Raw genomic sequence first — 12,252 nt, 5'->3', positions numbered from 1 at the left:
GTCCCTCCCCAAGCCTCAAGCAAGACTGATTACGCTGACCCGGGACCAGTACCTTGAGGTAGGCGAATAACATTCATAATGATTCGTTTTGATATTAAGTAGGTTCAATTTCATCTTCTTATATGTCAAATACTCTATGACTTGTAGGTGATTCCTTGGTGGTGCCGATCATATCCCAAGTGCTGGGCCATGATCGTGGACAAGTGGTTATCACAGGACTTTGTTGGCACGCACGAGAGGCAGCGGGAACAGCGTCTGATGAGGCAAGGTCCAACTCACCATCATGGCAGCCGCAGCCTCCCCGGATACAAACAAGCATGCGTAAGTGATTTCTTTCATTTATTTTGATGCTCAATTCTGCTTGATTTCTCACCATCTTCTCATCTTTCTCGCAGGAGGCTGCACACCCGGGCGAGGAGGTCTCGGAGTTCTCTGCGTGGGCTATGTCCCACATGGGCAGGGCGTCGTCCTCTGTCTCCTTCGACCCAGCTACCCCGCCCTAGGTGTACTCCGACCCGAACGTGTACACTAAAGTCCAAGAGTACATGTCCTCGGTAAGGGAGATCTATGGGGAAGATTACAATGTGCGCACTGAGCCCATTGATGCAGAGACGATCATGAGGCTCGGAGGAGGTAAGAAGCACGGACGGCTGTGGATTGCAGACGGCGCCATCGACTCCACCACTGTTCCCTCTCTCGACGCTATCCAAGCACGAAGCACGAGCTCCAGCCAGCCCATATACTCACGGCCTTCTCTAGCACTGCAGCAAGTCCAGGCACTCCAGGTAATTCCTGTTTTACTCGTCGTACGTTGATATTTACACACCTAAATTATATTTGCATTACTGATACATTGGAGTGAAATATTGCAGGCCGAGTTGTAAGAAACAAAAAGGCAAAGTCAAGAGCAGAACGCGGAACTGACCGCACAGCTGCAGGCTCAGCAGGTCGTGTTCGAGGCCGCGCAGAAGCAGATGGCGGAGATGATGGTGATCATGCAAAGTCTTGGGCAAGCATCGGGTGTACCTGTGCAGTTTTCAGCTCCTCCACCTCCTACTCCTGCAGCTACTCCTGTAAGTATGAAGGTTCACTTTTCTCTTGTGCTTTGCATGTATGTCGGCCTTCGTGCCGTTGTGGATGTCAGCGTTCGTGCCGTTGTGGATGTCGGCGTTCGTGCCGTTGTTTCTTGCAGGTTTTGGAAACCTCCCCGTGCAGGGGAGGTGCTTGCGAAATTTTCAATTGAGTCTAATCTTTTTGTATTCCTAGATTACTAGATGCAATCTCTAAGTTCCAAAACTGTTTTCCTGGATTACTCACACATGCAATCTCTGCTGCTTTGTGCAGCCTCCGTCCGCGGGTTCCAATCAATTTGGTAATGCGTCACCGGGTGATCCCGCCTTTCCTTCACCACCGTCTCATAGGCTACCTTGATGAGGACTAGTGCTAGGTGATGTGGTTGGACTTTATTGTAATATTTGTGGTTTATGGTTCTGACTTGTGCTTGAATTTTATGAACTTGTCGTAATAAACATGTGAATGATGATGAACATGTGACTTGTCGTTGTGATATATATGTGATGGTTGATATATATATATATATATATATATATATATATATATATATATATATATATATATGTATATATATATGAAATGCTTGTGTCGATGGAATGCAAAAAACAAAAAAAAATTAAATTTCTGCCTTTTGCCGAGGGCAATGACCAAGGCCCTCGGCAAAGAAGGGTCTTTTGCCGAGGACCGTCACATTGCCCTCGGCAAATATTTTTTAAAAAAATAAAATTTCTGCAACATTTCTTTGTCGAGGGCCATGGTTGGAGGCCCTCGGCAAAGACTTTTTTTAAAAAAAATAAAATTTCTTTGCCGAGGGCCTGCGTGGAAGCCCTCGGCAAAGATTTTTCAAAAAAAAAAAGAATAATTCTTTGCCGAGGGTCGTCCCATTGCCCTCGGCAAAGATTTTTTGGAAAAATTCTGCACATTTTTTTGCCGAGGGCCATGGTTGGAGGCCCTCGACAAAGATTTTTCAAAAAAAAGAATAATTCTTTGCCAAGGGCCTCCGGAGACGGCCCTCGGCAAATACTCCGTCCCAGGCGCCGGCGCCGCGACAACTGCTTTTCTTTGCCGAGTGCCGCTCCAGCCCTCGGCAAAGGCTTTGCCGAGTGCCCGATAAAGGGCCCTCGGCAAAGACCCTCTTCGCCGACTCAAAATTCCCCGAGAGCTCTTTGCCGAGGGCCACCCTCGATAAAGCCTTTACCGAGGGTTAATGGGCCTTTGCCGAGGGCCTCAAGCCCTCGGCAAAGAGGCCGTCTCCAGTAGTGAATCAAAGGATAGTTCTCACAGGGCATCTTAGACTAATGCCCCACCCTAGGTAAACATTATATGGCTCATTTCTCTTACACGTTATCTTGCTACCAAATGCTGATCTTTTGCTTCCATTAAAGCTTAATCAGCTTTACAGTGTTCATTATTTTCCTTCGTTGAATAGCTCCAGTATATATGCAGCCAACTACTACTCAATATACGCTCTTGCTACTTAACAAATATATGCCATGTTCATTATTCATTGGGCCTTCTAAGTTCCTTGCAAATTTACTGAAATTATTTGACAACCTATGTCTCGCTTTGTTCCTTAGGCCATTTAATTGATATAGTACAGACACAATCTCACGGTTAATGTATACCTAAAAATCTTCCTTAATCAGTTTAGTTCACAAAAATTATATATTCACTTAACATTTCCTATCTCAAAGCAGGCTACAGCGACTAAAAATGTAGCGGCCACAGCCTTTCCTGACATGCGCATCGCCTGAGTTCAGATGATCATGATCCAGACTAAGAGAACAAAAGGTCCTGCTGCAGAAATTACCACCAAACCGGTTTTCGAAGCCCTTGGATTGTATAATAGCCAGGGCATTGCACTTTTATCTATCGTTAGTTAGTTGAGACTGTTCAAGACTTTTATAAACTTATGTATTCGCTTCTAGGCCTGTCATGCTTCGATCTCCTGTGTATTACTTAAAACGCCCAGGTCCTGTCCTAAATTTATATGGCTGTCTACTCAGGTACTTGCAAGAACCATATATGCTACCCGTACTAATACAGTATGCGTGGAACTCAATATGCTATCATGTTTTTTATTTCAGTGGTTCAGTGCCTCGCCAACCACCTATACCATGTGAGCCATCCGTGAATAAACCAAACTACGATCCTTCACCCGGTTCGCTATTGCTTATACTGAAATGTTGTGAGAACTGAAAAATAATTTTAAATAAGCTCAAATAGACCCCTTTATTCTCACGCGCGAGGGCGCGCGCCCTCTACTAGTGATTTAGAAAGGACGAAGTGGTAACTATCGTCTCCAATCTTGCTTTCAGACGAGTCAGAAGCTCAGCCCAGGCCCAGCACAAGTGATGTTTGAGCTCGTGTGACACTATCGCTTTACGCCGCGTAAAATTGAGACCCTGTTCGCTGATGTCGAAATTTGGCTTACGCTGAAATGTCGTGGCTGAAAAGTAGTTCGGGATACAAACGACCAGGGCAAATATTTGCAGCTTGCTCTCCTTGCTGCATAGCTGAAGCTGAGCGAGCAGCAGTGTCTGCACTCTGCAGTGACTCTTATCTGAAGCTCTGGTCGCCGCCTGGCCTGATAATGCGCGTTGCCGCCTCCCAGCTTCCCCTCGCCACCACCACCGCCCCAGCCCACCGGCGACGGCGAGCGCCGGCACCACCCACCGCCGCGCCGCGGCCACCCCCGAAGGCGCTCGCCGCCATACTGCGCTCGCGCGTCATCGCGTGCCTCCGCGCGCAAGAGTAAGGACCTCGCCGCTCCCCGAGCCCCTCTGAACCGCCACCTGTTCGGCGGTAGTCCTCGCCGAAGCGGAAACGAGGAACCGATTCGCTGGTCAATGGTCATCTTATATATGTTCCTTCTTGGTTTGGGGTCCCTTGCAGCGGCGAGACGGCGCTGCAGGCGGCTCACGCGGCTGTCCGCGGTGGCGTTACCGTGGTGAGTTCGTTGCTCCCCTGGTCCCATGTGTAATGGGGTATCATGCGTGCGTCGGTGTGTCAGATGGTTCGTGGTCAGTGTGAATGCTTGGTATTCGCGTGACGTGAAGCACACTAACACGAGCCTCCCCCCAAAATGATTATTCATTTCTGCTTACTTTGTGCCACTGAATAATCCTTGGAGCGGAGGCTGTGTGTTTATTATAAACACTACATTCATGTAGTATGTTAGTGCTGTTTTATCAGCATTTAGGATTCCTGTTGCTAACAAGTATTCAATGTGTCGTCCAGTTGGAGGTTGTGATGACGACTCCTGGAGTACTGGAGGTGACGCACTTTTCACCATTCTTCTCTGAAAATTCGATTTCTTATGCTGCTAGCTAGTTCCTGTACTAATTAATAGGTCTTCATATTGTAGGTTATTGAAGATCTTTGCAGGAGTTATCCTTCTTTAACATTCGGGGTAAGTGCATCTGACATTACTCTGTAAGTTTCCACATCATTGCCTGGTTTATACTTGTATGTCTATCATAGAGTTAAGTGCCAGGGCAGGACCAATGACAAGGGGAGAACTTTTTTTTCCAATAGAGGGTAAGGCTTGCCACTGACACCCTTCCCCAGACCTTGCACAGAGCAGGAGCTCTCTGCACTAGGTACGCCTTTTACAAATATTATTTGTTGACTTGGTGAGGGTGATCACAATTGTAGTAACACTAGTAAATATGCTTGAACCTGGGAGGGATAAATTTTTAAAATTAGGATCATCAGGGGGACCTGCCAGCACACCCCTCCCACCATCTCTGATCTTGTGATCGTGTGTTTTGAGCTGTTCCAACAGCACTATAGTATAAGTGAATTTGTTTTTTTTTTTCCTCGAACACGCAGGAGAACTGTGTATCATTGTATTAGTAGAAGAAAAGGAGTCATACATAGACCCAAACACACACACCCACACCTCCACACCTTCCCTGTTTTCTAAGGCTTAAGCACCTGTTTCCTGAATGTAAAGCAACCAAGCGAGCTAAAACTAAAAGCCCCTAGCAGTGAGCAAGGATAGATCCTATAATTAAATGAATTTGTTCATTGTTATTACAAACCTCAAAGACGTGATACACGTTTTCCCTTCCCAAATACCAGGTACATCAGTTAGGCTGACACAGGAAGTTGTATATTGTGTATGTGTGTTTTTTTAGACAATGGAAAATGTTTCTGGCCTCTGCGACCGCACACGGCCAATGTGTATGTGTATGCTTTGCACAAACGTGATTCCAAAAAATGGGAGTTACATGCTTCTATACCTAACTTGCACAACCACAGTAATTTCAACTGTTGAGATTTGAGAATATTGCCATGTAGCTCGCAGTACATACTTTTTTCACTTGATTGTGGTTCTATGCAGGTTGGTACCGTCCTAAATGCTGCTGATGCAAGGAAAGCTTTAGGGGCTGGTGCACAATTTCTTATGAGTCCTGGAACAGTCCTGGTAAGCAGCCATTTTATTACAATTATAGCATTGTTTTATTTTATATTAAACATGCACTTCTTCCTTTAACATCATCTGTTGTAACTAGATGCTGATTGAGTCATGAAGATTGTGTTTGTTTCAGGACATACTTCATGATCTTAAACAAAGTAATGTTCTTTATATTCCAGGAGTGCTGACACCAACTGAAGTATGTATCACATGACATGTGTAAACTTCCATCATATTCAATTAAACCAGTTCTGAGTTATGCGATCTTTGTGTTCTTCGACATATTTTCTTTTTGGCATTCTCAGGTTTTATCTGCTTGCAGTGCTGGTGCAGAAGTTGTCAAGGTTTCATAACTACACATTGTTCTCATAGGCATGTTTACTTTATAGACTGGTGAAAAATAAATTAACATAACACCACTACAGATGATTTTTTTTTCAGATGATGTTGAACAAAGCAATTTACTGTGCATTTTTGGTTGCCTAATCAGTAATCAAATGTAGTTTGTGTTTCTAGGTCACTTGACATTAATTGGCTTGTGTGATCTAATTTAACCAGGTGTACCCAGCTTCAGTGATGGGTGGAGAGACGTACATGTCAGCTCTGAAGAAACCATTTCCTCTCGTACCAATGGTTGCTTCTCAAGGAATTAAAATCGGTAAGCAGCTTTGTTTAGTGTCTGTATGTCAATGATGCCTAGATAACTTCCTGTTATTTTGTTCAGTATAAAATGTCTTGAAGTCTCAACTGATAAAATGTGCAAGAACATTGAAAGAATATCTAAGGTTTTGACTCGGTTAGCACAATGGAATTATTTCCAGCCTTTTCAGAACCGCCAAAGCGGTTCTTGAATGAAACTGATGTATGAAGCATTCCAATCTGGTGGTATTGTGCATGTCAGGTTCAATCAAGGGCTATATGGAAGCAGGGGCATCTGCAGTGGTCTTATCTGATACTATTTTTGAAAATCAATTGATGAGGGATGGGAAATTCAGTGAAATTTCAGAACTTGCAAATCTAGCAACTTTAGAGGCATTGCAAGTCACGAAATGAGACAAATCTGACAATTCTACAAGCATGACAGATTTGCAGTCCATAATATGAGGTGTGTGTTCTAGTTTTGTGACGCAACCTTGGTGTGGATTATATGTGACTTCTTTGGAAAGATTCAGTTGACCTCCTAAGCACAGCTATAGAAGCACTGGTGCTATGCACCTTCAAGAAGCCGAGAATGCACCAAATTTGTGTGCTGCGAACAAGGATCTGATCAGAGGATGTTGTGATGCCAAGAAGCCAACCACACATTTAGGTGCTGCGGAATCACCACAACTCGCAAGAGAACAAAGGCGAGTGAAAGGGAGATTTCTGGTTTGCTTGTGCTTTGACTGACCTGGTAGATGTAATGCAGATTCATAGGAGGTCGTTATACTTTGAGGCATGGCCATGGACTTTGTGTGGATCAATGTGCTTGAACAGGTGTTGTCTGTGTTTACCCGGGAATTATGCATGAAATGAGTTTTTTTTAACAACTGCATGAAATGAGTTGGTGCTATGTATCAATAGACTTGTACATTTCAATGCAGTTTTCTAAAACGGACTTGCTAGCGCCCGACATCCGATCCGGGCGCTAGTGTCCGGACGCTGCCTACATAGGGAGCGAACGAGCGTCTAGCGCGTCGGGCTCACGAGGGAGCTCACCAGTAGTGGTTACGCGCCATGCCGCCCTAAACGTCGTCCGCGCCACCGGCCGTTTTCCACGCGCATTCCATGTGCAACACCCGATTTACTTTTGAAACATCCAGATACAACAGTTGCAACATACAAAAGAAGATAGATGAAACACTTGAAACAAGCGTCTGAAACACTTGCAAAAACGCCTTAAAAACATTTAAAAACCATTGCAAACATATGCAACATCTAGATGAAACACTTGCAAACATATGTATGAAACACCTGAAAACACTGAAACATATGCTTGTAACATGTATGCAACATCTAGATCTACTTTTGCAACATCCACACAAAACACTTGCGACATTCGTCTGTGAAAGGATCAAGATGTCCAAGAGGAGTTGCAATAATTAAACTCTACGGTTAGCCCGATTAACCCCTTGTGCCTAGAAAGTGTTTCTATTGATCTAACGCACAAAAGTTTAGCACCCTAAGTTCTAATCCTACTCTAGCATGGCAATTCTAGGAATGTAAATGACAAGAATTGAATTGCTCAAAGTAAATGTTCAAAGTAAAGAGAGAAGGAGAAACACGGCGATGTTTTGCCGAGGTATCGGAGAGTCGCCACTCCCCACTAGTCCTCATTAGAGCACCCGCGCAAGGGTGTAGCTCCCCCTTGATCCGCGCAAGGATCAAGTGCTCTCTACGGGTTGATTCTTCGACACTCTGTCGTGGTGAATCACCCACAACCGCTCACAACTTGAGTTGGGTCATCCACAAGCTCCGCTGGATGATCACCAAGCTCTCCGATCACCACCAAGCCGTCTAGGTGATGGCGATCACCAAGAGTAACAAGTACGAACTCACTTGACCACGACAAGCCTAATGAGAAGGGTGGATGCACACTTTACTACTCTTGCTTTCACTAATGAGGCCTCTCTCTTAGATTCTCAAATCTCAATCACCTCACTAGGACCTTGCTCTTCATAGCACTCTCAAGGGTGTTTCTCAGCTGTTGGAATGAGCAAAAGTGATCCCTTGAGTGAATAGAGGAAGTATTTATAACTTCGTATTCAAAACGAACCGTTATGTGCCACTACGGGGTGACCGGACGCTCCGATCAAGGTGAGAAGGGTGGATGCACACTTTGCTACTCTTGATCTCACTAATGAGGGCTCTCTTTGGGATTCTCAAATCTCAATCACCTCACTAGGACCTTGCTCTTATTGGCACTCTCAAAGGTGTTTCTCAGCTGTTGGAATGAGCAAAAGTACCCCTACACACGAATGGAGGAAGTATTTATAACATGGGCTGAAAAACGAACTGTTATGTGCCTCTACGGGGTGACCGGACGCTCCGGTCATGTTGACCGGATGTGCCGGTCAGTTCACCCCGAACTCTAGTGTTTACAGTGTGACCGGACGCTGGCCAGCGTCTGGTCGAGATTTTCCCTCTCTAGAACCTTACTGGAGTCGACCGAACGCTGGCTCTCAGCGTCCGGTCACATGATCTCTCAGCGTCCGATCGCACCAGATGAAAACACCTCAGTCAAATGAACTGACCGGACCCTGAGCCAGCGTCTGGTCACACCGGAGCCAGCATCCGATCAGTATTTGACCCTCCATTCACTTCCAACTCTCGATCATACGTGAATGAAGTTTGCTCCATTGGATCTAAGGGCTATTTTAGAGCTACCTAGTGCTAGATTTAGCAAGTGTGCACCACACCTAACTCACTAGACTCACCTAGGTCAAGCTACCCGTCCATACCCCCCTTAATAGTACGGCCAAAGGAAAAATAAAGTCATAAACTACTCTAAGTGTCTCTTCAACTCCAAACGACACTTAGAACTAGTCCATCCTTAACCTTGTCATCCATCCTTTGAAAACCGAAATGATTTCCATCGTAGGGGCATGGCCACCATGATTACCCAATTGATCTCCATTACCATGACCTAACTTAATTGCCTATGCAAAACACACGTTAGTCACAGTAATCATGTATTGTCATTAATCACCGAAACCCAACTAGGGACCTAGATGCTTTCAATCTCCCCTTTTTTGGTGATTGATGATAATACTACCTCGAGTATGTGAAAGAGATGAGGTTTTTAACATGCTTGGTTCATATAAGCTTTTGGCAATAAGAACAAAAATGTTAGGCAAGCTTATATGACCCAAACCAACATGATGTACTCAAAAGATATGAAATAAGCATGAGTACAAGTAACAAAGCTCATTCGCATCGGAGTAAAACGCAGAAGCAAGAGCAAATGAGCTTAGCACAAGCGATATGACATGTAAATAATTCAAAGTAGAAAGCACACATGTCATATATCACAATCACGTAGATATCACTATCACATAAATAGTTTAATGCATAAAAGTAAACACACGACGAATGCATAATAGTGTATCACACATGAAAACCAAATATAATAGATAGTCTAAGTAAACTAAGCTCCCCCTAAGTCGCTCCCCCTAAGTCTAGCATACTCAAACCCTCTCCCCCTTTGGCGTCAAACACCAAAACCTAAGGGTCGGTCGGTGGGGCTACAGCGGATGAGTCGGGCGCTGAGGTACGAGGAGCAAGCTGGAACTGAGTGCCATCATCATCTAAACCAGAGCTCTGAGCTGTCTGACTCTCTGTAGCTGGAAGCGATGCTGAAGCGGTCTAGGTCGGATCAACAACTGGAACTGTTGTAGACTGTGCAGGTATGACTGGAGCAGCTGGCTCTGATGATGCCACTGACGAAGGGAGCGTCTCTGTAGTCCTAGTAATAGGTGCAACTATAGAAGAACCTGGGACATGCAAATATGGTGGAGTAGGCTGCCCTGTCAACTCACTGAAGGATGCACCAAGGCTCCTAGACACTGTAGTCTCTGGCACTAGCAGCGAAGAAGTCTGAGTCGGTGTGAAGTCCGTCTGGAGAGGTGTGAATTGTGGGGCTATCATGGGCGAAGCAAACCATTGGGACACCTGCTCTGTAGGTGAAGCAAACTGTGTTGGTGGCTGTCTCTGACTCTGAAGTCCACTAGGCTATAACGCTGGAGTCATAGAAGTGGTGGCAGGCTGACCAAGCTGGGGTGAAGGCTATAGCGGTGGAACCCCAATAGCTGTCACTACATGCTGCATAAATCCAAGGAGCTACTACTGCATGAGGAGCTGCTACTGATGCATGGCCTGCTGTTGCCACTGAAACTCATCCTATCGAGCCTAAAACCATGTAAAGGTAGCGGCGGTCTCCTGAGCATAGCGAGCCTGATCCTGCCTCATCTGCTCAAGTATGGCAAGTAGAGCAGGGTCTATCTGCGGTGCAGATGGAGATGAATTGGAGCTACCGGCCTCATGATCATGTCGTCGAGGAGGCATCTGAGAGATATTGCGGTAGTCCTCATCTGAGCTATCACTGGGGTCGCTCTCGACCATCCCCTCCTCCTGAGCATCTAACTTCTCCTCCTCTATAGCTGCTATGCCCCTGATAGTATCATCCTGCTGGGCTGTAGTCTCTAGCACCTCTAGACGACAGTGCGGCTGGCTAGGTGCAGTCGGTGTACTATGGTGGATCATCTGAGTCAGGTTATATGCAGGGAACTCTATCATAGCACCACTATACTTAGCTAGCATCTCAGGCAGCCTCACTGTAACTGCCCTGTGAATAAGAAATGTGATCTAGTGGGCATAGGGCAACTATCGGTGACCTTTGAACCCCTCAGCAATAGTGTCCTCCATCTCTGATAGAAGGAGATCCCAAATGTCAAACACTGTCTGCTACATCAGACAGTTCAGTAGCCACAACTAGATGCGAGTCAAGCCCTCGTGATACCCCATCCTCAGAAGCAGTGTCCTCCTTATAATGGCATCAAGCACTCTAGCAGTGGGAGTATGATCACCCTCGCTGAATGGCTCTATGAAGCAGTGGCGGACTAGATCAGTAGGGGCACCATCCCGCCATGAGGACGTCTGGGGGGCGCTGTCTGTCCATAGCAAACCTCATGTAGCCGAATGGGCTACTCCTAAAGCCTGAGTATCTCTCTGACCCTAGTGCTCGTCAGCCTGTAATCTCTGCCACTGAATGCAAAGTGTATGAATCTGTGCTGTGAGTCAATCCAGAGTGAAGCATAAAACTGACGGACCCAAGATGGAACATACAACCCTATCTATCCAAGTAAGTTTGTCAACCCTGGCAGGTAAGAAAGGTAGGGGTGAATGTGCTCTCCAGCTGCTGCAACAATAGACTCTATGTTGCACACCCTCTGAGATCTGAAAACAGCTCCACTATTAAGATATGCTTTGTAGAAATCTATCGATGGGGAACCCTACGGGCCCCCCATAGACCATACTATAGGGAAGTGGGCCTTGGTAACAAGGCCCACAGCCCAATCGCCAAGAAGAACATGGAGCAAAGCAACGTGCAAGACCAAAACTCCAATTCAGACTATATAAGGAAAGGCGCCCGAAGCATAGCTTAGGACTCTGACCTTGTATCCGAGTAGAACACAAACAACTCCTCTCAGCACCTGGACTATAAAGGGCTGGTGAGGATATCCCTTGTAAATGATTGAACGCAACGCATGCCCAATACTCAAAGCAATACGACGCAAACAGGCTAACGCCGAACTGGACGTAAGGTTATTACTCGACCAAGTCGAGGGCCTGAACCAGTATAAATCATGAGTCTCTTTGCGTAACTGCCGAGTTCCACTATTCGTCGAAGCCCGAACAACTGTCCCAGGTACCCCCGTGGCAGGCTATCAGTGGTAAAACATCAACAGCTGGCGCGCCAGATAGGGGCTTTCGATGAATTTTTTCTCGAGAGCTCGGTGGACCTCAACCTCAAGATGACTTTTTCGGTGGGAACAACCTTCGTCTTCGGATCCTAGATCTGCGAGGCTGACGGTGATGGCAAGCTACGTACCCATCTCCGAGAAGAAAAAGAACTCGACTACAAAGTTGAATATGAACTCGCCAAAAAGATGATGAAACTTTCAACTTCGGATCCAACTCGGAATGAAGAAGAAAGTGGATACAAAACTGACTATGAGAAAGAGATACAACCTGACTCCAAGACAATCTTCACAGCG

At 45.8% G+C, this 12,252-nt stretch overlaps 1 protein-coding gene across 1 annotated transcript; it reads left to right on the top strand.

The window, feature by feature from the left end:
- The first annotated feature begins 3,588 nt into the window (after positions 1–3,588).
- Positions 3,589–7,002, top strand: LOC136551185 (uncharacterized). Its single transcript, XM_066542756.1, has 9 exons — positions 3,589–3,828; positions 3,970–4,024; positions 4,315–4,350; positions 4,442–4,486; positions 5,423–5,506; positions 5,631–5,696; positions 5,803–5,841; positions 6,056–6,155; positions 6,399–7,002. The coding sequence occupies exons 1-9, from the start codon at positions 3,668–3,670 to the stop codon at positions 6,548–6,550; spliced, it is 738 nt and encodes a 245-aa protein (XP_066398853.1). The 5' UTR covers positions 3,589–3,667; the 3' UTR covers positions 6,551–7,002.
- The last annotated feature ends 5,250 nt before the right edge of the window (positions 7,003–12,252 follow it).

This window comes from Miscanthus floridulus, chromosome 4, assembly GCF_019320115.1.
Source record: "Miscanthus floridulus cultivar M001 chromosome 4, ASM1932011v1, whole genome shotgun sequence".
In the NCBI taxonomy this organism is placed as follows: domain Eukaryota; kingdom Viridiplantae; phylum Streptophyta; class Magnoliopsida; order Poales; family Poaceae; genus Miscanthus; species Miscanthus floridulus.
The sequence above is the reverse complement of the archived record's forward strand: the minus strand, read 5'-3'. Positions and strand labels throughout refer to the sequence as shown.

What these genes read in the sequence shown, in the direction of transcription:
- LOC136551185 (XM_066542756.1), top strand. Translation starts at nt 3,668, where the DNA reads ATGCGCGTTGCCGCCTCCCAGCTTCCCCTCGCCACCACCACCGCCCCA. An exon ending in GCGTGCCTCCGCGCGCAAGA is followed by an intron (nt 3,829 to 3,969) that starts GTAAGGACCTCG and finishes GGTCCCTTGCAG; the next exon opens with CGGCGAGACGGCGCTGCAGG. An exon ending in TCCGCGGTGGCGTTACCGTG is followed by an intron (nt 4,025 to 4,314) that starts GTGAGTTCGTTG and finishes TGTGTCGTCCAG; the next exon opens with TTGGAGGTTGTGATGACGAC.